Here is a 27153-nt window from a genome sequence, read left to right as displayed (position 1 = left end):
GCAGTGATTCCTCTAGCTATCAAAATAATGCAGTTAATAGATTAGCTGCTTCATAATATTGTGGTGGTGGCGGCTTTCATTTGTGTAGTAATTTTGACTGGGAAAAACGCTAAGATATGTTTACACACAAATCCCCAGGATTTTACTGGTGTAGCATGTGTGGCGGAACATAAACCCCTTGAGGTATACTATGCTACTTTTCCTAGTAGCTTTCTTTCTGTGTAACTGAAGTAAACAGGTCTTTTCAAATAGATGATCAAATCTAAATAACACTGCTAATGGTTAAAGAATGTTAGTAATGAACAGCCCTGCTTTTCACTAACCAACTAATGATTTTGTAGTGTTTATACACACACACACACACACACACACATACATACACACACAGTGGTACCTTGGATTAAGTACTTAATTCGTTCCGGAGGTCCGTACTTAACCTGAAACTGTTCTTAACCTGAAGCACCGCTTTAGCTAATGGGGCCTCCTGCTGCTACCGTGCTGCCGGAGCACAATTTCTGTTCTCATCCTGAAGCAAAGTTCTTAACCTGAAGCACTATTTCTGGGTTAGTGGAGTCTGTAACCTGAAGTGTATGTAACCCAAGGTACCACTGTATATACTTCCTGATCTTATGGAGCTGATTGAGCAAAGAGAGCAATTTTGCTTGACACAGTAGTTGGGACAAAATCGTTTACAGTCAGCATATTAACTGGAAGCATCAGGGTTCGATTTACTTCATGTATGTTTTTGAATCAAAGGATGACCTTTAGTTAGGGTCATCCTGCTGTGTCCCAAGTCAGTTTTTTCTGTGGCTACCACTGATTTCTTCAAAATCAAGCATCACTGGCTTTAAGGTATGAGCCTGCTTATCTAGGGAGCCCTTCCTAGATGTCCCAAATTCCCCAGAAAAGTGTACAGTTGGCAACATGGAGCAGACCTTCCATGTGGTTTATGCCTATGTTCTGGACCTCCCTTTGAAGGAAAGACCAGCTTACTGCTTCATTCATGTCCTTTCAGAAGTTGGTTCAAGACTACATCTTTAGGAAACCATTTTCATTTGTAATTCTGGGTTTTAACATCTTTTTTTTTTTTGCAGTCGTATTTTTCTTTCCTTCTGCATTGGTGCTACATTTTAAATAATGTGCTTAATTGTTAATACATGGCTTTATTGTTGTGGTTAGCAGCCTTGAGTTCTCAAGAGGAAAGGCAAGAAATGCTAAAAACAAATTTGGAAATTAGCACACAGTGGAGAATTGTTTACACTGCTAGATGTGGCGGTTTGGGGATTGGAGGGAGACATAAAACGAGTCATCAATGAGATAGGAAGAGTTGTAAGTTCAGAGGAACTTGAGGCTCAAGGAAAATAGCAACATTTAGTTCTGTCTCACCACTTGCTCTAATGAAGCTTCACATGGCAAAAGAAAGAACTAATCTGGTAGTAGCATTTTCATACCTTCCAACATTTCTCTGATGGAAATTATCAACAGCAGCAGCAGCAACAATTTTATTATTTATACCCCACCTATCTGTCTAGACCCAGCCAGTCTAGACAGCTTCCAACATATATAAAAACATAATAAAACTATACAGGGCTGACTTCAGATGTCTTCCAAAGGTTGTATAGTTACTTATCTCATTGGCTTGGGGGTTGCATAACTCCATACCCTACAAAATTTCTCAGAGGAAAACAAGGACGTCCTAAGGAAATGTGGGACATTCTGGGATTAAATCAGAAACCAAGAAGGCTTCTGTAAATCTGGGTTAAATCTGGACATATGAAGCTGCCAGATCAATTAGTCCTTCTGTCTTGGTGTAGCAAGTTTATACCAACTGGCTGCAGCACTCCAGGTCTTCAGACATGTCTCTTTCCTACCTCTACTGAGAGATGCTGAAGTTTGATCATAGGACCTTTTCCATGCACAGCATGTACTCTGGCAATGATCTATGGCTCTTTCCCACACACAGAGGGGATGTACATCAGAGAGAGAGTGGTGGGAAGTATGTAAAATTGGCAATTCTCATACAGTTCACTTATTGAATCTGTGAATGTTTTCACTAAAGGACACCTTATGTTGCCACTTAGGGGCCTTGTTAAATATACCTCTTATATTGCATTGACAGATACAGGGCAGAAAAATAATTAAACAGAAATGTATATACTGAGTTGGCTGTGGGTTATGGATGTTTCTAGAACCTGCTCTACATCACTGGCCTATTAATAATTTTTGCTTGCTGGAGCAAAATCATATGATTTCTTTGAAATATGAACGAAAGATGTGAAGTCACTCATTAGGAATGCAGGCAGATGGTATAATGAAGCATTATTGCCAACAAAAGAGTCCTTTGGAGGTTATCACACAAACCAACGGTGGGGGAATCCACATCCTGAAAACCAAAGCAGAGTGTAACGTACGCACTGGCCTTAAAATGGCATAACACTCTCCCAGAGAAACATAATTGTTTTCAAAGAGATAAAAACAGAGATGAAATGAAGGAACTGATTCCCTTTTCATGTTGTTGTTTTTTTAAAATATTCACACTCTCAAAATATAACATTGTGGGCCAATATTTCACTTCCTTATCTTTGATTTCCTTAATTAGTTTTCTGGCACCAGAAATACAGTATCATGTGGCTATGATAGCCAGAGGCAATGAGAATGTGTGGTTTAGGATGTTTTTTCAGAGCCATTCAGGAATAACATGTGGTCCCTCCCACACGTCAGTATGTGGGTGGCTGCCATGCTAAAACAAGAGATTCAGGACTTTACACCTGCGGTAGTAACACAATGTGTGAACAGTACCCAATTTTCTTTGTGAATGTCTAAACTTCCTCTTAATCTTCTTCTCTCTCTTTTTTCTTTTTTCTTTCTTTTTTTGTTTGTCGGAGCTACAACTTATTTTTTCCAGTGGTGTAGATAGCATCTGGTTGTTAAAATTTGAAATTTGGCTCTTCTTCACTGTATTGATTATGATTATTGATCTATCAATCACCTTATAAACCACCATTTTGTGCTGATTTCCACATATTTATTTTTTTAAGCACACACAAAAAATGCATTGAAAACAAGACTCAAACCCTAACAAGCAGAATCTTGTGGCAAAGACCCCTTTATCCAGCTGGGAAAGCCTGTTTGAAGAAAAATGTCTTCAATTGTTTCTGGAAAGTGAAGATAGTGGGCACTTTCATATCTCAATAGAAACACTATGCCATAGAACAGGGGCTTCTGATCTTTTTCAAGCTTGCAGGAGAAACCCTTCCACAGAACACAGTGATCTATTGGGTGTTTAAGGGATAAGGCTTAGTAACTTGGTCCGAAGTTGTATAGAGTTGTATAGGGACATATAAGTTAGTACCAATACCTTGGACTTGGAGTCCAGGAGCAGAATGACAGCCAGTGCAAATACTGGAAGCAGGATATTATATGCTGGCAGTAATTCTGCCTCCACAAGCAGGCTAGTCACTGAATTTTGCACCAGATGGGGCCTCCAGAACTAACCTTCATTCCATCAGTGATGGTCAAGCAATGCAACAGGGTATATCCAACTAAGTCATATTCAGAGTAAATACAGTGAAAATAATAAACATGAGTAATATAAAGCTATTTATTTAAACTGATATATTCTATGTATTATTTAATTGGGCATAACCCATTAATAAGATACTGGGTTGCAATCATGTAAGCCAATCAGTGCTAGGGAAGGGATGAAGGAAAATATAAGAGAGACATCTGTGACAGCATTGCAATAAGGTGTGGAACAAGAAAGAAATACTCAGCAGAGGGTGACAATTTGTCAACACCATTAGCTCAGTAGTGATGCCTACCCAACAGCAATAGCTCATTTAAATTGTCATTTTCACCATAAACCAGTGACAGTATTCTGAGGGCTGAATGGGATTGGCAAACTCACAGTTTGTGACATTCTCACATTTCTCCCCTGAGCATGCTGATCCTCATATGCTCTCGATTTCCCTGAATGACATCGTGACCCACCTTCTAGGTTAGGCTCAAAGCACTGGCCAGGTGTTTGTCTCCTCCCTCTCAGTTTCTCCTCATATTTGGTCCCACATGCTACTTCTTCCTACACAAGAAGATTACAAAGCTAGAAATCTTCATCTGCACCTTGCTGCTGCTGTTGCTGAGAAAACTCTAACACTTTGGTCATCTCCTGCTTGAGTACCGCAACTGTCTCCTCTATGGCCTTCCACTGACAAACATGCCCAGCCTTCTCACTACCACCATTCACTTCACTGTTCAGCTTATGTAATACCTTTCATTAAGTCCTTACACGACATTCATGCTAGCTTGTGAATCCAGTGCAGAAATTCCCCATTATTTCAAAGCCCTTCATGCCCATGTCCCCTTATTTCTCTGCCCGGGGTTCCTTACATCCAGATAGATTCCTTCCCCTGTGGCTGAATGTCACTGACAATGTTTATCTGCCTACTCTGACAGGCATAATCAGGCATCTTTGTAATAATGGGTGCTGGATGAAATGCCATTTTCAGTAACAACAAATAAAGGAATAAGGAGTGGGAGGAAGGTTTCTCCCTCTCTTCTTGTTGCTCTCATAGCAGAACCGTTAAGAGGCAGGCAGTGAACTTAACAGAAGTGACTGTCATGCTCACCCTCCTAATACAATTGTCATGTTAAATGCCAAAAAGAAATGAAATCTGTGCTATTGAAGAACTGAATTTGACAGGCCCCACTGTTGACAGACTAATAAAGTTCCTGCTGTGGTGTTCTGGGATGACAGATGGCTCATTTTCCTCTTGTTAAAAATACATATTTACTGATATGGTACCAAAAGAAAAGAATACTACAGTTTTTCTTGTGTGCAAATATAGCTTTTAAAAAAAAATATCAAGAAATTTAGAGCCTAAAGTTGACTGTACATGAAGGGTTGTTTTGATTACATTATTATCTTTCCAGAAGGCCAGTTCTTTTAGTGTGATGCAGAAAACACAGGGAAGAGTCTTATGGCACCTAAAAACATTATTGGTGCAAAAGCTTTAATGGGCTTTTAGAATGCCATCTTGGGCCCTGGTGGATAAGGGAAAGGGTTCATATCCTAGAGTTCCATTTCCATTTTTTGTCTCTTTCTCATCACAAAAAAGCTGCAGAGAAAGTTGAGTTTGGGGCAAAGAGTCGAACCCCCTTCCCTCTGGTGTAATAAAACCTAACAAAGAAGGAACAATGAACACTGAAAGAGAAAGAGCTCATATACAAATCTTATTTTTAAGGGACGCTTTTGTGATTGGTGTGTGTGAGAGAGAGATGCTTTTTTGACACTTGAAAAACAAATCCACAAATTCAAAACCTGAATTTCAGATTTCAGACTTTGATACAACTTCTGGCCCTTTTTGCAACCATTTTTTTCTAGTCCAATCAAATTTTGTGTTAAAAGTTTTCAGTATCGATGTCATAGTCATTTCAGCTTTTAACAGTGCACAGATCCTGCTAGCACATATTTGAAACACCCAGCAGGGGCATAGCTAGCCGCTTGGGTGCCTGGGTGGAGTGTACGCGCCATGTAAAGGGGGGGCAAGGGGCCTGTGGGGCGGGATAGGGCAGGGTGTGCCAGAATCCCAGCGCCTGAGCCCCATTCCACTCTGCGGTTCTGCAGGCCTGTGTTGCTTTTTCGAGCAGTGCAGAGCCTCCAAGGAGTCCACACGCTGTCTCCCCCATAGCTGTTGAGCTGTTCAGGGGGAGGTGGCTGGCAGACGCAAGCCCCACGCTGCCCAGTGCCCCCTGCCCACACCCAAGTTAAGGCTCTGACACCCAGGATATGTTTTAATATTTACCTAGGGTGCCACTGAACAGATTCAGATGAATTAATGGCTGTGCATATGTGTGTGCGCCCACATGAGTGTGTGCATATATATATATATATATATATATATATATATATATATATATATGAGAAGGGGAGAGGGAGAGAAAAAGGAAACCAAGGTAATTCATTTTTCTTGTCTTCTTTTCAAGGCATAGAATGTGTTTACTTCATTTTGACATTTCCCCTTCCAGTGAGATGGCAGCCATTTGGAGTATTATTCACACAGGTAGAAGCAAGGCTTCATGTTTCAAGCTGGGTTTCAAAAAATCCACATATGCTTTATTGATTGGGAATAAAGGGTGATGGGAAACAAAACTAGCCAAGCACAGCTGGCTCAGCAGCACTTGTCAGTGTGAGAAATTCAAAAATTATTCAAGAGCAAAAGTAATAGAATACAAAAAGAAGAAGAAAAATCAGGAAAAGAGGGGGAAAAGCTTACTTTGGGTGAGGGGATTCTTAAAGGTTGAAATCCTATACATATGTTCAATGGGACATACTGAATAGAAATGCATAGGGTTACACAGCATATATCATGTGGCCCTTTGCAGAGCTAAAAGTACATCTCTAGTGTATCCCTTGTTTGAAACATGAGAAGCAAAAACACAGAGAAATGCACAGTCACAGTGAGAAACTTGGCAAGTAATTAATAGTAGAGATAAACATATAGGATTTAGATGGCATCAAAATTACTTAATGGTCAAGTGTCTCAAATGGGAATTATTTCAAAATCCATTATGGAATTAAGAGTCCCAATTTGTTCTGTTCCAGATGATGGTTGCACAGAAATATTGAGTGGTAGCAAGAGTCCAGATCTAGGATAGCTCCAACTGGAGCTCAGGTTGGAGAGTCACATACAAGCACAGCAGGCTCAAATGATGCTTCAGCCACAGATAACTTACTGAAGCATAAATAAAGCAGCAGCTGACTATGGGTGGCTAGATCCAACTCCACAGAAGGAAGATCTATTAACTATTGGCGCCAATGACACCAGGGGAACTGTGGTTCTGTTATGGCTTCCAGGCTGGAGTCCTTGGTCTCTGAAGATTATGCTAACAGAACACAAGCTTATCATGTTGTGGAGATGTTTGGAAGCTGACCTCCCTGTACATTTGGGCATCTGTGGGAGTGAAGTCACCTAGAGTTGATGTTGAGGCTAAAACCCTTCCCTACTGCATCTCCTCAGAGTTGATAACTTCACCCCTCAAATATTGCACAAACAAGAGTTGCCAAGGTTACAGTGGGCCATGATGTGGGCTGCGGGGGGAAATGTGGGTGCTTTGCAATAGGCTTGGAAAACAAAGGTTGCCTGGGTGACAGTGGCCAATGCAGAAAGTGAAAGGGGGGAGTTGTTTCTGCAAGTGGTGCTGGGAAGAAGGAGGAAGTGGGCAGAATGTCATGTGGCACTGAAAAAGAAGACATCTTCACCATGAGGCAGAGGCAGCATGGCTGATTCATCTGCTTGTGGGTCTGAGCTGGTTACTCTTTGGAGGACAACAAATGACTCTCCTGTGATATGAATTCCCTGAACCCTCTCCATCTAGATGCAGGTTTAAATATGTGTAAATAATCTATATTTCATAAAGACAATGCAGTCTCTGCTGTGCCTAATTTCTGACGGAAACACAAACCCTACGTGAGTGCCTGGAACCCCCTGGAATCTTTCTACCACTTGCGGGTGATTGGGTGTGGCATGTAACCATACCATCCCTTCTTAAATTGGTACTTCACAAGTGACTAAAAGGCATACCTAATAGTCTATACATGGCAGCCACTAAAACTGTTTGTTCCATTAGGGAATTATGGTCTGCCTACTGTTGGATGTATCTTCTCACAGCAGTCAAGTACCCCATTAAGATGAGACATTATCAAGACATGATAGCAAGAGAGGCACTTGCTGACACTATGTCGCTAAACAATGTAATAGCTACTTAGTAAGCACACACTGTTCTTAAATAAAATAGTTATTGGCTACTCCTTGATAAATGCTTTAATTTTAACCATAAGGACATTTAAAAATATAAGGAATGTAAATTATACCACATGTAGTTAACACACACACACCTTTCTTTGGGTCAATGTGGTTCCTGTTTCATGGAAACAATCAAGATATCCCAATCAAATTTATTCCAGTTAGAAATGTCATTTTAGTGAGAGAAAATAAGCCAGGTTTTCATGGTGGCTGGGTGGGGGAAAGTATTCATCTATCAAATGACACTTACCAAAGCAGAACGTTCAGTCTACCTGAATATTGGTACATCTGAGTATTTCATTTCAACGTAGAGCCAAAATGAATGTTGAAATGTTGGCATTTCCTGTGGGATGAAATTTCCATTTATGGAGCTGTGTTAATATTCTGCATATGTTATATTGGAAATTGTCTGACATTTCCTTTTCTTTTTCTTTTGGTAGGGAACATCCCTCTGGCAGCAAAGGAAACTTGTTAAGAGACCTTTTTTGTATGTATAAGATTAGCATGTACTGATTCAAATATCAGGGACTGTAATAATTTTTGTTAAATATCTCATAGCATGATGTTTGGACATGCTGACATCTTTCAGAACATAAGGGAGAAGTTATTTCTGTTACATCACCAAGGGAATATATAATCTATGGATGGCAGGATGAACTCCAGAGTGGAGAGATGAATGTCAGTAGTGACAGTGGAAGAAAGGAAAAACAAGAATTTGTGTTTCAGGAAGCAAGGGTGGAGATAGGATGGAGAAGGAAAAGCCTAAAAAGAAAAGGGCAGAAAGCTAGGCTCTATAGACAAGACTTGCCACTCTAACTTAGGACATGCCATGGGAGGAAGGAAAAGGTGATTCCAGGGCTAGCCAACCCAGTGACAAATCATGGAGAGGAAGGGTTAATTGAAGATCTGTTCAAAAGTGGAATGGACTCTCTAGGGTTGTTGTGGACTCTCCTTCTTTGGAGATTTTAAAGCAGAGGTTGGATGGTCCTCTGTCATTGATGTTTTAGCTGAGTTTCCTGCATTGCAGGGGGTTATACTAGGGTCCCTTCCAACTCTACAATTCTATGATTCTATGAAGGAATAGAGGATTAATGGGGAAGCAAGACTGTTTAAATAAACAGATCTCAGGAGGGCTCTGAGAATAAGAAAAGCTCAGAATTCATCCAAGTGGAGAGCTTACAAGGTGGTTTCTAATAGCAAGAGAACCCTGAGGCTCTGAAGACTCCTGTGATCTGTAGTGGGAAAGTGGAAGATTTCACAATGTTGAATATAATGCAGAAGAAAACATTTCTATAGTCAGCCAGTGTTAGGGATTGAATTTTCTGAAAATCATAATGTCAGACTTATCTGTACAGTATCCCCCCCCCCCAATCCCATTTCACTCCTTGATCTTAATGAGACTTGAGCTATTGGCTTTATTGGTTCCATTACAAATACCAACATTTATTTCATATTATATGCATTATTATGCACGTAATGATGGTGAGGATTCCAGTTTGCTCCACGTTTTGGAGAGCACATATTCATTTCACCAGTCTTGGATCAGTGTGCAGATCAGGATGTTGAACTGTGGATCAAGCTGCACACTTGACAAACAGATCTTGGGGAAAAACAAATGTCAAGGAAAAAATGCAGAAAAATAGACTTGACTTTAAATTAGTCCATTCCGCATGTGCATTTTACTTTGTCCTTCTCCAGGTGCTTCACCAAACTTTAGCACCTGAGAAAATGGAACTAGCAACCATTAACAAAAACAGAAAAAAACCAAAAATGCTTCAGACTCCATGAGGACAATAAGAGCCAATGCTCCAGTTTAGGCTTCTGAGAGACTATTAAGAGCATCAGTTACCATATGTCTTTGTAGTGCTACTGATTCTCCTCCCTACACACAAAGAGGACAGTTTCATAAAATGAAAGCATATCTTGGAGTTGGCAAAAATTGAATTGCCGTGATCTTCATTTCAAAAGTGCTACTCTGAAACATGCCTCTGTTTCTAATAAAACAAAATTGCATTGCTATGTGAAAGTTCAAGTCTGAAACACTGCAACCCAGGTCTCGTTCAAGCGCAGCTCACCACAGATTGCTTTCAAAAGCCAGAACAAAAATACTTTTCAGAATCATTACATGGTTCATGCAGCATGTAAAGTGGGAAATGAGTATTTTTAAAAACTCAAACATCCATACCTAGAAATATGTCAATTTAGTACAAATGTTCTGTTGGGTAAGTACATTTTCATCTATTTCTGTGAAACAAATACCTTCAGCTATTGTTCATGTTGAAATCTGCCAAAAAGAACCCTATCATCCAAGCTCTCGGGGTTTACCTGTACTGAATGCAATAAAGGAACACCACCGCAAAAGAAAAGAAAATGAAAAAGTGCCTCCATCTAGCAGAGTACAATGGGCAAATGAATTGCAGTTAGAGCCACGGGGGAGGGGGGGAGGCAGGCCACTCAGGGATGGGACATGTGGATACACACCATGCTGATTCCTATCCCACCCTTCCTATGTAGCAATGTGAGATTAGCTAGATACCAGCTATGTGACCAAACAGGAATGTTCTCCATATATGCCAGTTAGCTGGGGTGCATGTTGTTGTTAGGGATGCGGGTGGCGCTGCAGGTTAAACCACAGAGCCTAGGACTTGCCAATCAGAAGGTCAGCGATTCGAATCCCCACGATGGGGTGAGCTCCTGTTGCTCGGTCCCTGCTCCTGCCAACCTAGCAGTTCGGAAGCACGTCAAAGTGCAAGTAGATAAATAGGTACCGCTCCGGCGGGAAGGTAAACGGCGTTTCCGTGCGCTGCTCTGGTTCGCCAGAAGCGGCTTAGTCCTGCTGGCCACATGACCCAGAAGCTGTATGCCAGCTTCCTTGGCCAATAAAGCGAGATGAGCGCCGCAACCCCAGAGTTGACCACGACTGGATCTAATGGTCAGGGGTCCCTTTACCTTTACTATGTTGTTGCTAATTATTGCATTTGTTAGCCGCGTTTCACACTACTGTATACTGCAGGCCATGGAAAGAATAGTCAGATGGGGTGCTGTGATTCTCAGGTTAATTTGATTTGGTCTCTTTCAGCAGGAAATGAAGCAGGTACGAAGGAGATTTGTTTCCATCTCAAAGCCATTGCCTGCAGCCCACTAATTTTATGCAACACCTTCTGCCTCTCCCTGTAATTATTTAGACAGTGAGGAAATGAGGCCGTGCCTGTTGCCTTCTTTCCCCAGCTGCTCATGTTATGTGGCTTTTGATAGTGGCCTCCATTTTGTCCTCAGAATTCAGCCAAAGATATGTTTGACTGAAGTGGATGAACATAGGAAATGACACTCCTCGCCCTGCTTTGGTTCTATAATATAACCAGCCTTGTAATTAATTTCTCTATGCTTGGCCTTCTGACTAGGGAGGTCATGAGGATCCAATAAGTTATTTCCTCCTCAGGAAGCTAGCTTGCAAAAATGATTATTTTTGTTGTAGTTGGAGCACTCCCCAATCAGCACCCTATGGAAACAACCACCCACCCCCAACTTGGACAGCCACTCCAAAGGAACCCGGCTGAAATGGATCTAGAAAATCAGTTTCCTTCCAAAGTGCCTGAGAATCTGGCTTGCCGCCACCTGCTCAAGAACCTTGCCCAAGAAGGGGCAAGTGAGATAATGAGATAATTGATTTATAAACAAAACGACACTATGCTACAGGATTTTGAAATCCTGAAGACTCTAGTTTAGACAGAGATAGGATCCTTCAACCAATTCAGAATTGCAAAACACCACCACCACCACCACCACCACCACCACCACCACCACAACAACAACAACAAATGACACTTCCAGGATAAGCTAAAAACCTCAAGTGATATAACTTGTTCTCAAAAGGCAAATCCATTCAGGAAGGCCATTCTTCTAGGTCAACCTTCTAGATCGACTACCAGCATCCTTCCAATTTAACTACCTATATCTTTGTTTGAATACCTGCTCAAATCTACTAATCACTAGAAGTTTCCCCGACTTTACTCAATCCGTTTTTGTTCTGATGCCTTCTCATTGGTCATTTTTTTCAATTCCCCTTTACACACTTTTGGATTCCCTACCAATCTTTCAAAGATCAGGTTTTAATTTTATTTTGGTTTCTTCTTTGCTTGCTCTCCTCTCCCTGAGCACCCCTTGCAAGATTCTTTCAATATTATCTCTACTCACCCCATCCAGGCATTATCCAAGTGCACGCCAGGAACATGCTTAACTTGCCTCTAGACTTCAGGCTTGGTGAACGATCAAGGTCTGTGATCTTTTAACAAATATTTGAAATTACTGTGGGCATAGATGTTTAAGCTCAGTGCCTGGGCCCCAGCTTTGTATACCTACTTACAAGTAGGTCTCATTGAATTTTGTGATTAATTTTTTTCTAATGTAGGACTGGGGTGTGAATTAACTTCCAAACGTTCCATTTCTTGAGCCTGTGTAACAGAAACACTTTGCATTTTTGCTAAATGATAAATTCCCCTCTGTGCTTTTACGCTACAGTCATTTAGATTGTGATCCACTTACAATTATGGCAGGTTGTTCCTGTGTAGCCAGTTTCACCACAATCACAATGGAATGTTGTCCAGGATTGGGAGCATTCACCTCCGTGTTCACAGTAGTCTGGTAGACACCTGGGTGAGGAGGGTGAGAAAGGACAGTTCAGCAAGAGCAACAACAAAGGTATTAGCTGCTTTTAACCAGATTACATATGCAATGAAATGTGCAACATATTGCCCTTTGCATAACTTTTCCTATCCCACTATGTTTCCTATGACTACAAACATTGGTGCATAGATGGAAACCATTCCTAGGTTTTCTGCTTAGCTTGAAACAAAGATGTTCAAAAGAATAGCTTGCACTGAACAGAATGAATTCAAAACCAAGTCAAAATTAACACCAAAAAGAGGTTAGCTTTGTATTCTTTCTGTGTCTAGGCAACATAAAATGTATGTTTTATTCTGGCCTCCGATAAGGAGTAGTAATGTAAGATGAACAGAGATGCAAAACTTTCATCATGTTTTCCTGTTTGCACTGACATTTCGGGTGCTAAACTGAGTATCTGGCTATACTAGGTTCAAGGATATATGAGTAAAGAGAGCTATTAAAAATAAAAATAAAAAGAGAATGGGTTGTGAATGATATACTTCATGCTCTCCCCCTCACTCTCACCAGAGCTCTGATACCAAGTACTAGTGAAATGAAGAAAGCAACATGAACTGCAGTAAAGCACAGGAAGTCAACAGAAGTGGGAACAGTGGGTGGTGGACCCAACCTGAGAGCTCATTTCAAAGCCTTAGTTATGCGGACATAAATGCAGAATCAGCTTTGCTGGTACTCTTGAGGGCTAGGTTCCCCCTCAGAATAGAACTTAAAGCAGATTTCTCCCAGGTACTACACTTTAAATATTTATGAAATTTTATTGGGACAAAGAAAAAGGCTGTTTGGAGTTTTTCAGACTCTGGCTCACTCACTTGGGAGGAAGATCCAGTCTGAACTCCTGGCATCATTCCCATGTTAAAATGATATCACGTGACTCCAGGGCCCTGGTGATTAAGATCCTCTCCTGGAACATAGCAGGCTGGAGAGGAAAGGCCAATGACCCTGAAGACATTTGTTTTATCAAGTTATTTGACATCATCTTATCACAAGAAACCTGGGCTCACTATGAAATAAACTTGGAGGAGTTCAATTCGTACTCCCTCCTAGCTCATAAATCCAACATCATGGGCCGATATAAAGCAGGACTAACCCTTCTCTGCACTCAGCAGCCTAATCTTGAAATCATTTCCCTCCAGCCATGAAATCATTTCCCTCCAGCCACATGACAACATTGCCCAGACATTCTTATTGAGATATTCAAACTTGGTTCTAATTATAATCAACGTTTATATCCCCCCTTGTCCTGACAAGCAGACATTGATGGGCTATTGGAACCAACTCACATCATTTTTGGAAAAACTGGAGACCAAATTCCCCAACATTGATCTGCTAATTGCAGGTGATTTCAATGCAAGAGTGGGTAAAGACAATTTTGAGCTTGTGAGAGAGATGGGTTTCAACAATGAGGATCCCCTGCCCGAGCTTCTCTCTGTCATGTGACATTCCAGAGACACCCATATAAATGAAACTGGAGTTTGCCTTGCCAAGTTGTGTGTGCATTTCGACAGAGTGATCCTGAATGGTTCATTACCAGGTGACCTGCTAGGAGAGTTCACGTTCATCTCCAGGAGAGGAAATAGAGTGATCTACTACATCTTAGGCTCTTCTGCTCTGACAAACCAGGTTTAAACCTTTCAGGTGGGCGACCGCATTGAGAGCAATCACCTTCCTGTGATTCTAACTATTAACTTCCCCATCCCCATGCATCCTCTGCAAGAACCCCCTGCCAACAGAACTGATCCAGCTCGAGCCATGAACTTTATGGTGAGCAACTGCACCCCTGGTGATTATTCATCTTTGACTCTGGCCACCAAATTTAACAATCCTGTGCTCACATCTGCATTGCCTCTGACTCCTGATGAAAGCTGAATTTTTCTTCTCACTAGCTTAGGAGGTGCAGGTCAGGAATACACAGCTCTATCCAATCCCTGCCTCTCATCATCTGCCACCTGAGGCTGCTACCTAATGGTAGTGCTGGCCCTGCCCAGAAATGTAGCTTTGTTTAAAGCTATAGCTAAAGTACAATTCCACACCTTGACAGGGAAAACTTTGGTTATAAGTGAGATGAATAAGGATCTATTTATTCGCAAATGTTGAAAGGCATAACCCACAGTTAATATGTATCTCACTCTGTGTAGTATAGATATTATGTGTGTGTATGTGTGTGTGTAGTCTTTGGTTTTGTGACCACTTGATCCTTAGAGGAAATGAAAAAATGACCTATACAAAAATAGTAAATCCAGATGAGTTTCTTATCTGGCAGGGCCAATAGTTTTGGAATACAAGTTATCTCTCTCTCTCTCTCTCTCTCTCTCTCTCTCTCTCTCACACACACACACACACACACACACACACACACACACATATATATGAGATAACTTGTATTCCAAAACTTTTGGCCCTGCCTGATAAGAAACTTATCTGGATGTACTGTTTCAGTATAGGTCATTTATATCCCCTGTGAATAAAATTAATAACAATTATCTCACACGACACATATTGTATCAATTTATGTGTGTGATAGCGACAGCACAAACATGCTTGGGTTTTCAACCCCTCCACAGTGGCCTTGTAACAATACACTGTTGTGCCTCACTGTCATTATCAGCAATACTGTGTTATAGAGAAGTGTCTCAATGAAACTGCCTCTGTTACTTATGTCTTAGATTCTGTTTTATAAATTCTGCTTTCAGGCAGGAACTAGCTGCTGCCGGCATCGTCACCTCCTGGACACAGGCATCCAAGCTATGTCCAAGGACAGGTCCAAAGAGACAAAATGAGGATACTGGACTGTAGTTTGAGAGTCCTGGATTCTTCCAGAGAGTTTATCTGGGCAAATAAATGAGGAATGTCTCTGGTTGCTTGTGCTTTCTGGATAACAGTCCTATTCCTACAGTAGTATCCTAGGAAGAGGGGGCTGGGAATTATAAAAGGAATAATCAAAACTATGGGGCCTTGCCCCATGGCATTATCCCTCTTTCTGTCCATGGGAGTTATCAGAGAAAGTGGCTTCCTGCTGCGGCTCCTTCCCCAGCTTGTTCTGGCTTGATTGCCTAATTTCACACTGTCCTTGCTCCTGACAAATAATAAACAAACTCTTGCCAGATAATTATCACAGAAGGAGTTCTCGGCTCTCTGAGAGCTGGCAATGCCATTTCTCAGTTTTATTATGCCTCCCTGTCAGGCATACTTGAGGAACAATCAGATAGGGAAACCCAGCCATCTCCAACTGCATGATCAAGCCTCTATATAAACATGGCACTGCACAACAAAGGAACCTGGGCTACAAAAAAACTGAATGCTTAATTTTAGTCTAGCTTATCTGAAAATTCCATTATAGGAACATGGGAAGCTGCCTTGGTCCATTCTCATGATGGTCTACACTGACCGGCAGCCGCTCTCCAGAGTTTCAGCCAGGAGTTTTCCCCAGTCCTGCCTGGAAAGCAGGGGTGCAGATTTCAACAAATGCATTCTCCAAAATTCTCCAATAATTTGGGGGAGAAGTCAGAATAAGAAACTGGACGAGTTTTTGGAAAATTCTTGTCCAGAGAAACTGGTTCAGGTTTATTGTCTATGGTTCAGTCCCTGACATCTTCTGCTATACATAGCAGTTCAGGCAACAGTGTTGGATTAAAAAATAGCTGTGCAATCCTATGTATGCCTACTCAAAATTAAATGGGGATTCCTGTATATGACTGTAGCATTGTTCATTGAACTGTGAAGTTGCCAGACATAAGTTGACTGACATAAGGCAGCTCCATATGGTCATATGTCCATCCCATCCATCTCACTTGACAGTTGCAGGACATGGCAGCTTGTTTACTTGCCTGTGCTTCACTCAAGAACAGCCCATGCATAGCTCAAGGGAGCCATTCAGGCCCTTCTAGCATCAGGGCCAGTTACCCTGTTACATTTAATTCCAAGGCAATCCACTGATCATGAAAGAGCGGTTATGCAAACAGTGTCAACGCTGGAAATTGTGTACTGTCAGGAAGGGAAAGGTGAGTGCACAATGAAAGTTCAGGATCCCCAAAGACAGGGTGTTAAAGGTAGTGAAGGAAGGAGTGCAAAGCAATGTCTTCTCTCGACAACTTTTTCTAGCTCACTGCAGGTTAATTATTCCAGGGCAAAGACAATATTAAATATTTGCTTCTTCAGTCCCAGCAAAGGAATTTGATTTCACTATAAAACAAATAAAGTTGAAACACACAGGGCATAATTAGAAAGAAGATTCTCCAGTTTCCATGGCCAGTTTTAAAGAGAAAGAATTAATAAGTTGAGATCAGCTGTATCCCACAAATTAAATGTTAAAGAGCTTGCATGTGCAAAAACAACCCTCTGTTTTCATTTTTTCCTCTCCTTTTCATTTCTCTCTCTCTCTTTTCTTAGCCTGCAATAGGATGTAATTTCCCTCTGGTCTGCTTTCTATAATACAACACGCACAATTTTGAGCAGAAAATGCTAAGTCTGAAATTAAATTTCCAAGCATAAATTCAGGTTGGTTTAAGAACATCAGGGCAGGCAGAAAGGAGAATCATCTATTTTAAAAGCAATCTCTGATTAGGAGGAGTGCTCTGCCAAAAATAATTTCCCTTTTTTGGTGTTTTGTTTGTTTGTTTGGTTGGTTTTGCATTATTCATCATTTAGTGAGGAACAGAATGCACTTGAAAATTATCAAACCGGGGAGAAAGTTCAGTGACATTAACATGGGTGGGGACAGAGTTTTTGTCATGCTTTTCTTACTTCTGAAGTAGCCAATGGGTATCCTTTCTTTCACTCTGCACATCATCTCACTAGTGATCTGCACTCTACAGCCTTTGTGTCCAAAGTATATAATATATCTCATTTATGTTGGAAAAGTAGGGACTATTAACAATATACAAGTCTAGCTATCACATCCTGTCTTCATGCTTTGTCCCATTTAAGACCTCCTCTCTTGGAGTTCTGTTTGGATTGAACATCAGGGCAACAAATAGCTGGACCTGAATTCTTTTATCTGTATATATTGGAAAGTGTTTTGTCTGTTCATTTATTTGTTCTCTATAGGGTTAGCTGCTTCTCAATATATTGCCACCAAATATGACATAAGGGTTTGTGAGGTGGAGGTGGCAGACTTCATCACTGTTTGGATACTAGGAGCCATTTAGAATCAATGTGGTGGTCCGAAATGTCAGTTTGACCTGACTTTGCCTGTTTTTTGACATAGATTTGGCTGCCACTAAAATATTAAACTCAGAATGAGAGTCTGGGGTGGAGGTGGGGCATCTTCATTGACATTTGAATGCCAGCTGCCATTCTGAATCAAGAGGGTAGACTAAGACAAGACTTTAGTGTTACTTCACCCAATTTATGGTGGGCCCAAACTAAAAAAAACCCACACCATATATATACAAATCACAATTTTTTGGGTTTCTAAAAAATTCTGAGCAGCAGAAGGGAGTGAGTTATTTGAGAGTGGGTAAAAATAGGTCGCTGTTCAAGCACAATGGGAAAAACAATAAAAGGTATGAAAAGACATGGGTAAGGAAGGGGGGAATGAGGCAAATTACAATTACATGAGGACTGAGGGGATAAGCAATACATCACAAACATCCCAATTCAGATTTCTGGGATTCATTGCAGAACTTCATTTTTTACCATTACAGGAAAAGATGGATTATATTTCATTAACCATGTTACAACCCACCCACCCCCTGCCTGTCTGTGACCTATGATCTTTGTACTTGAAACCAATGATGACAAACTAATAGGAAAGTAGTGAGACTTCCCAGAGCCATTTCCCCCAAAATTTGTCCTTCTGTATTTTCATCTATTTGCTGTTAATTGGTTTCACCTAGATTTCCACAGAGGCTGTGATGATAGCGTCCATCACCCAGTAATCCACCAAGTCCCTTTGAAACCTTCTGAAATTGCTTTTGTAAACTTAGTGCCTTTCCATAGAACCTGTGGTGCTTAAAATATCCGTTACGTGTTCATCAAAGTCATCCGTGTGCTCGACAGAAATTTCATTATCCTTATTGTGGTTTCTGGTAGAAAATAGAGAGATAAAATTCCTCTTCACTGAAAAGCTGGCTCATTCTATTCATCTATTTTATCAGCCAACCAGCGACAGAGCTGAGATTTACTGCCGAAGAATTTCACAACTTCAACAAGGTAATTTTACAGAGGTTTTCAGTTGTAAGCACTGGGGATGCTTTTCAAAGAGGTTGAAATAACACATATGGAACACCGCAGTACAGAATGATGGACTCTGGGGCTCTCATTACATTAATTATCTGGTGACTGGTATTCTAGATATATTCTTGTGGAATCATAGTGTATACTTCTTTAATGCAAAATGTAAAACTCGAAGTACAAAAAAAGCAGGTACTGTACAGTGTTGCAGTGTGGTTTTGTTTCTGTTTTCACTGCGTAGATGCCAGTATCTGTGCTGATCCTGAAAGTAAGTGTAGACCAGATAAGCTTTAGAGAGTCCCCCCCCCCCCCACTGGAGTGGTGTAGGAATGGAGTGGGAAGATATCCAGTCTTTGTGAATTCTGATATTAATTCAGGGGTGTGGAACATGTGGCCCTCCAGATGTTGCAGAGCTACAACTCCCATAATCTCTGGGCATTGGCCATGCTGACTTGTGCTGATGGAAGCTGAAATATGTCTTCAGGGCCAACGTCCTCCTGACTTGATCTGTGCCTGGATTAAGTACAGATCTTCATGAAGAGGGGGGAGGAGGAGGAGGAGGAGAAGGAGAAGGAGAAGGAGAAGGAGAAGGAGGAGGAGGAGGAGGAGGAGAATATAGCTATCCATGGGACTTTACACTTCTCCCAATATTGCAATACAGCTCTTGGCTCAAAGAAACATGCTAAAATCCACGTAATTTTTAAAGAGATAGAACATATACCAAAATAGTATTTAAATATGGATTTGCATGCAATTTTTATGTAGATCTTTTTAAAAAAAATAATTTGCAGGTGAGTGTAGAAATGGAACAGAATGGACCTATGAATGAACACATGCTGCAAACAGGAAACAGACAGGTTCATCCATCCCTAAGGGTCAGATTAGTATGATGGCACATACGCTGGGGTTAGCTGGAACCCCTGAACCCCACCCAGGTTTATACCATTTATTTTAACAAAAGTATTAGTTTCTTTATCATTTATTTGATCACCCTTCAAGTATGCATGAAACCCATGAAGCCATGTCTGTCAGGTTCCCTGGCATCCAGGAATACATATTTAAGAACCCACATTTGTCTTTCATAACATACGATGTGACCCAGAGAACTACGGCTCGTGTAATTTGGATGTTACACTATTTGTTTCTCCAGCTTCAACAGTAATGTCAAAAGTGGGTCAGATTGCATGTATGGTGAAATACATATGCGTGAGTTGTCATCTGGGGGTTCACCTGATTATCAGCATTCCACGTTCTGTGCTATCTGTATCTTAGCTATAAGGTAACACGGGGACAATATAGGTAGAATTTTTCTAGGCTTTGTAACTGAGTACTATTGCAGATATGACTAAGTGAATGAAATGCTTGGGAATCTGTGTCATTCTCCCACAGCAGAAGTGGTAGTTATGCCTGCATCACTGACTCAGAAATAAGAGCCTCGGAAGCTTGCAGGGGGAAAGATCACTGGAGCAGCAGGAAGGTAAGCAGGAAAGTGATCCTCTTGCATTTGGTTTTTCCTCATTTTAAAAGAGAAAGGTCCCTGCCCTTGATTTCTTGAAGAAAGCCTGAAAAAAGTAGGATGCTTTCAGAGTCAAGTTCACTCATCTTTAGCTAGACTAACTGAACTAATATCCATTTTAGATATTTAATAAAACTGTGTCCTAATTTATTTTAATTATGGCCTCTTTAATTCCTTCTGGCGTATGGGAGCAAGGACCTTACAGAAACAAAGTCTTTTCACCTAGCTCTGAACACTGCCTCTACACATATACACACCTCCCACATCCATCCCCAAACCAAGAAATTAATTGGGAGCTTAAAGCTCAAACTAAAAATAAGCAAGATATATTCTGAAAATTCAGGATATATTCATAATGAGGTACAATTGAGAAGCACAGATTCACATATATGACCTCTTCCGCCCCCTCCACTGAGAGACTTTTGCAACTCGAACATAGATTAATTCCTCACTTAGTATGAAAACTGGCAAACAAGACCACAAAATATTACAAGCTCATAAGCACTTTTACTAAGCCACACAGTTCACTTCTTTTTTAACCCACTCTTCATCACACGCAGTCTCAGGGTGGGGTATATATTAAAGTACAAATTCAAACAGTACAGTAATTCCAAGAAAAACATTAAAATCAATCATCATAATTTCTACATCCCTATTTTATAGTGCAAATTAATGCATGCCTATTCAGAAGCAAGGTTCATCAATTACCAGAGGACATGCTAATAATAATACAGTGGTACCTCAGGTTACATACACTTCAGGTTACATATGCTTCAGGTTACAGACTCCGCTAACCCAGAAATAGTACCTCGGGTTAAGAACTTGGCTTAGGATGAGAACAGAAATCGCGTGGCAGTGGTGCGGTAGCAGCAGGAGGCCCCATTAGCTAAAGTGGTGCTTCAGGTTAAGAACAGTTTCAGGTTAAGAACAGACCTCCGGAACGAATTAAGTACGTAATCAGAGGTACCACTGTAGCTATGTCTGCAGAGCTTCTTTTCCTGGTCATCTGAAGTGAACTCATCACTAGCAACTTGGAAACTGGATAAGGGGGAAATCACACTTTGGTACAACAGGCTAGTTTTCAAGTTACTTCCTAAAATTCTGAAATTTCCACAACATTAATTGGGAGGGGGGTATTTTATTTTTAACTACGTTTCTAAAAACTGCTACGGTATGCACTAACCTGCAACCTGTAAAGGATTCCATTTAAGCAAAACAGAAAGTGTGATAAGGCAATGACATGTTTTGATCATTCAAACATCTCCTTTTCTTTACCATCCCTTTACAACTTCAAAGCTATCAAATTCTGTTTGTGCATAAAATTTAATCTTTGCACAAATCTGCAGCTTGATTTAATTTGCATACTCCATCTCCCACAAACTAATATGGAGGGGAGAGAGAGAGAGAGAGAGAGAAGGAGAGAGTGAGTGGAAGAGATGATGCTTCGTGCAACTCCAAATTCTTCCCAGCAATACTTTTTCCAGTTACTCCATTTCACCTAATGTTGGAGGATTAGAATTTTCACTTACAGCAAACTGTACTTATAAGCCACTTGGCTGAAAGAAAACAAAACACACAAGAAGAAGAGAGAATAATTACCTGTCTTTGATGCCACAGAGATCAATGCGCAAATCACTAAAATTCCCCAGGGAACCTTGCTGAACTAAAATGAGGTCCTTGGGCTGGTTATCAATAAAGATGAGTCTCATGCAGCCTTGAAAAGCCGTAATGGGATTTAAACATTTTGAATCGGTAAAATTGTCAGGGCACCCTGTGGGACAGAGAGGGGAGAAAAGAGTGAGATGAAGAATACTTAAATGATAATTTATTTCCTTGGGGGTTCACTGATGGAAGGTCTAATTATTCCTAGTGTTCTCATTCCCTGCTCGATGTGAGCAAGTTACAAATTCTATGGCAATAAATAAAAATTAAAGAAAGAAAGCAGGCAATAATGCTGACAGAATACAGATACTTGGAGAAGCTCAAAGTTTTTGCTTGTCTTTTTTTAAAGCTACAAATTGCAGTCAAGATTCAGTAAAAGAGTTGCCACTGTTTTCAACTGGATGTTTGAGGATTGGATCTGAAGGGCAGAACCTACCAGGAGTATCTGTACAAATTCCATTAGGAAGCACCCTTGTATACCAGGTACAGCTGACCCTATCATCTGGACGCAGCTGGCCCTACGTCACACACCCTTGTTATCCACTGAGGAGAAAAGAACCTTGTCCAAAGGACAGATCTGGCTATATTAGGTTATTAGGGATCTTTGTTAAATCTGAACTTTGGCTCCACACAATACTAGCATCATCCAAGCTTGGAGGGCAGCCATGCATCCTCTTAAGGTTGACAAGGCACGGCAGGGAGTGAGTTGATTAGTGAAAACTTCATTCTGGCCCAAGTGGGTGGAATAACATTCCCATAGCGCAAAGAGGTTTGATTCTCCCTAGTTCTGCAGAGATGATGGTGCCCACCTCTCTGTTCTGGGCTGTGACATTTTTTAGAGGATCTGCAAAGAGCTCTCTATGAAATCTTGTTTGTTTGGGGATGGAGGCAAACTTGTTAGGGTTGATAGCCACATGTGGCATTTGGTCCAGGCAAGCAGAACTGGTTGGTTAAACATCTGGTGCATTATTGGGTTAAGGGCACTCTTTATTCACCTTCCACTTCCTTTGGCTTGGGAGGGGAGGTCTTGGGGGGGTGCTTTAGGCATTGAATGCACACCTTATTGAATTCTGGATAGAGGAGCCAAGGTGTGCTTGTTGAGTCTGAAAAACCCAAGGTTCATGTTGCAAGGAGGGAGAATGACTTTCCAATCCTTTGTTGTGTGGCCATAGATTGTACAGTAGTATCTCTGGTTACAAACTTAATTCGTTCCGGAGGTCCGTTCTTAAGCTGAAATCATTCTTATCCTGAGGTGCGCTTTTGCTAATGGGGCCTCCAGCGCACAATTTCCGTTCGCATCCTGGGGCAAAGTTCGCAGCTTCTTCTGGGTTAGCGGAGCTCGTAACACTGAAGTGTTTGCAACCAGAAGTGTTTGTAACCAGAGGTACCACTGTAACGGTAAACATGCCCAGGAGATGGGAGGGGTCCAATCTTTCCTTATCAAGAACTCACCTACTCAGACTCCTATGATTTGACCCAGGAATAGGCAAACTCAGCCCTCCAAATGTTTTGGGACTACAACTCCCATCATCCCTAGCTAACAGGACCAGCGGTCAGGGATGATGGGAATTGTAGTCCCAAAACATCTGGAGGGCTGAGTTTGCCTATGCCTGAATGTGGTTAATTGTGGCTTGTTTGTTTTTTATTTTTGCAGATCCTCCAGTTTGTTATATTTAATAAATTCACACACATTTTGCATCTTGAGCCTTCTTTATGTGCTTACAAATATTGTCCCCATCTCTCAGCATCTCAGGCCTGATATGATGAGATTCTGCCAGGTTATGCTTTCCACACTTTTCACAGTGAGTCCATCTCTCTGAATCCAGGACTTCTTAGTGTTATCATAGAATAGGAAGACCTAATCCGTTATAAGCTTCCATTTCCCTTGTTGCGCTCATTCTGGTTAAGCCCTTGCAGCCCACTAAAATGTACCGAGACTGATTTCGCACATTTCCCTGCCAAAATGGGGAGACTGTCAAGTCAGTGACAAATTATAATATATGACGGGTGGCTCATTTGGGCTTGCTGGGTCACAGATTGTGCAGGCCCATCCAGGAATCAGTTCCACAGCACTTGAGCAAGCAAATTGACACAGGAATAGAATTAAAGGTTCTATATGCCTGGCTAAGCCATGGAATGACCATTGGCTAATACAATTAGGTAATAGTAGCAATGAATTGACAGTTGGCAGATGTCTAAGTATTGGCTCCATGCTGCCTGCTGATAAGGTATGCCCTAGAAACCCTATGCCACCTTTTTCCATATGGCATTTAAATTGCGCTGAGCTTTACACCAGCTTGCTAGGGTCATGTCAGCATCTGGGCTAAGAGTTCTGCTACGCTGAGGGAGAATCGGAGAGGGGAAATGAAAATGTCATCTGAAAGCAGTTTGCACTCCGGATATAATCGAGGAGCACAGAGTAAACTCTGTGAAATATCATAGGTGCAAAAGTCAAACCAAAAAGAAGTCTTTAATCCCACCACATCCTGCACAAAGGTTAGCAACAGAAGCGTTGCCACAATATAAAATCAGTCATCATAGCCAAACAGGGTTAAACTGAGGCAAATGTTGTCCTACCCTTCACAGCATAGTGGGTGGGTGGGTGGGTGAAGGGGGGTTAATACAATGTTGCTGTTGTTATTTTTAAAAGATGCACGCAGCCCATCTTTAAACAGAAGGAAGGAAGGAAGGAAGGAAGGAAGGAAGGAAGGAAGGAAGGAAGGAAGGAAGGAAGGAATTTTTTTTTAAAAAAACCTTTCAATTTAAAACTGGAATGCAACACTTCATAGTTATAAAGAAAACTGCTAATTTTTGCGCTCTATGGGTTGATGTTTTCAAAGAGTTTATAACACACATCAATTTTGAAGTACATACATTTGTAAGTATTTTATATTCAAATGCAAGTACCATTTATGGTGATTCTAAAATATTATATTTGGCAGTATAATAGTGCAGAAGAACAATTATTTTATTGTGATGCTGCCTTGTCTGAACAAGCAATATGTGACTGGCTCATAGACAAACATATTTGAAAATATGGGAGCAAGCAGTGTCTCCTACAAGCCAAAATTCTGGAGCCTTAGCTAATGTCACACAAATAGAGTTTTTGTGCCCACAGTGATCAGTAGCCAAAATGAGGGAATTACATAATGACCAGCCAAACCTCCCAGAAACCTCTTATATGCTGCTAGACTAGAACAGACCATATGATATATACAATGTGTACACATCATACCTTTAAAGCATATTTCAGTCGCATTCATTCCCTCAAAGAATTCTGGACAGTGCAGCTTACCTCTCATAGAATTGCATTTCCCAGAAAACGCTTAAAAAACTATAGGGCTCAAAGTTCCTTGAGGGAAAGAATGTCCTTCAAATGCCATTTAAAGGTATAGTGTATATGCAATCATAGACTCATGTTTGTAAAAGCTTCTAGATCAGATTTTCTTTGGTCTGAACAATTCAGGTTTCTACTATCCCAGGGTATCCCTTTAGATATTTTCTCCCTGGATCCAGTCTCCACTTCATTAACAGCAGCTCAGCTACTGTTAGACGATTGTTAGAGGGCCTTCATCCAGAAAGTGATAAACTGTCCTCAGGTTTATAGGTCCAAATCCAGAGATTCCTACTAAACAGATACAAGGGAGTGTGTGCATAGTATTTCTGGGTCAGGTGTGTGTTGCCAAACAATTAATTGGCACTATCTACTCTAATTATGGGACATGGGTGGTGCTGTGGGTTAAACCACAGAGCCTAGGACTTGCCGATCAGAAGGTCAGCGATTCAAATCCCTGTGACGGGGTGAGCTCCCATTGTTCGGTCCCTGCTCCTGCCAACCTAGCAGTTCGAAAGCACATCAAAGTGCAAGTAGATAAATAGGTACCGCTCCGGAAGGGAAGGTAAACGGTGTTTCCGTGTGCTGCTCTGGTTCGCCAGAAGTAACTTAGTCATGCTAGCCATATGACCCGGAAGCTGTACACCGGCTCCCTCGGCCAATAAAGCAAGATGAGCGCCGCAACCCCAGAGTCGGTCATGACCGGACCTAATGGTCAGGGGTCCCTTTACCTTACTTGGATTATGTTGTTGTTTTATTAATTAAATTAGTATACCACCCTTTAGGTAAATAGGTAAAGGACCCCTAGATGGTTAAGTCCAGTCAAAGGGGAATATGGGGCTGTGGCGCCCATCTCGCTTCAGGCCAAGGGAGCCGGCGTTTATCCACAGACAGTTTTCCGGGTCATGTGGCCAGCATGACTATACCACTTCAGGTGCAATGGGACACCGTGATGGAAGCCAGAGCACACAGAAATGCCATTTACCTTCCCGCCGCAGTGGTACCAATTTATCTACTTGAAATGGTGTGCTTTCGAACTGCTAGGTTGGCAGAAGCTGGGAAAGAGCAACAGGAGCTCACCCTGTCAGGCGGATTTGAACTGCTGACCTTCCAATCAGCAAGCCCAAGAGGCTCAGTGGTTTAGACCACAGCGCCATCCGGGTCCCTACCACACTATTACTCACAAGTCTCGGGGTGGTTACAACATAAAATCACAGTATAAAAACACAAATTATGTAATAATAATAATAAAAAACCAGTAACCCCCTCCTTCAAAACACATTTGAAAAGGGCCTTGGACGTCAAACAGTCAAAAGCCTGGTTAAAGAGGAACATTTTTGCCTGGCACCTAAAGGTGTATAATGAAGGCACCGGGACTAGAGCATTGAATCAAGGCATCATATTTCCTCCTGAAGCAGGCAGTCCGTATTGAAGCTGAATGTTAGAAGATTCAGGGCAGATAAAATATAAGGGCCACAAATATATGGAGGCGAAGGCTATCCATGGCTACTAGTCACAATGCCCATGTTCCACGTCCACTGGGTAGGCCTTTGAATACCAACTGCTTGGAATCAGAGGTGAGGGGAGTCCTGCTTGTGTGCTTCTCAAAGGCATCTGGTTGGTCACTATGAGAACATGATGCTGGGCCATTGACCAGCAGGCTGTTCTTATGCTCTTACATTTCCCCCCAAAGAAAGTGCACACACTCAAATGAGCACATGCATGCGCACATTGTCCCCACCACCACCTTTTGTGTCCATATGTGAGCTCAAATAGTGGCAGATATACAGATGATATGAAGACTGAAGAAAGTGAAGAGGACATACTCTCCTCTGCTATTTCTCCTTCTCCAGCAATGTAAAACTAAGTGGAGGTCACTCACCGAAACAAACAAAAGAAAACTTATCACATGGTCTGGAGATCATTTACAGGAAATGTTTAAAGTGCAATCCAGAGCAGTTTAGGTATGATTAGTTCTGACTGAAAGT

General features: G+C 41.4%; 1 protein-coding gene across 2 annotated transcripts in view; it reads right to left on the bottom strand.

Moving 5' to 3' along the window:
• CNTNAP5 (contactin associated protein family member 5) overlaps window positions 1-27153 on the bottom strand; it is a 311049-nt gene that overhangs the window by 114717 nt on the left and 169179 nt on the right. For both annotated transcript variants that reach the window (XM_083584551.1, XM_083584552.1), the window contains 2 exons: window positions 21769-21940; window positions 12345-12451 (listed from right to left, as the gene is read on the bottom strand). In XM_083584551.1, the coding sequence (XP_083440677.1) occupies window positions 12345-12451; window positions 21769-21940 (279 nt within the window). The remainder of the gene's footprint in view (window positions 1-12344; window positions 12452-21768; window positions 21941-27153) is intronic.

Source organism: Podarcis filfolensis (genome assembly GCF_964270895.1).
Source record: "Podarcis filfolensis genome assembly, chromosome: 1".
Classification (NCBI taxonomy): domain Eukaryota; kingdom Metazoa; phylum Chordata; class Lepidosauria; order Squamata; family Lacertidae; genus Podarcis; species Podarcis filfolensis.
Note: the sequence above shows the minus strand (reverse complement) of the source record. Positions and strands in the feature narration are given on the sequence as shown.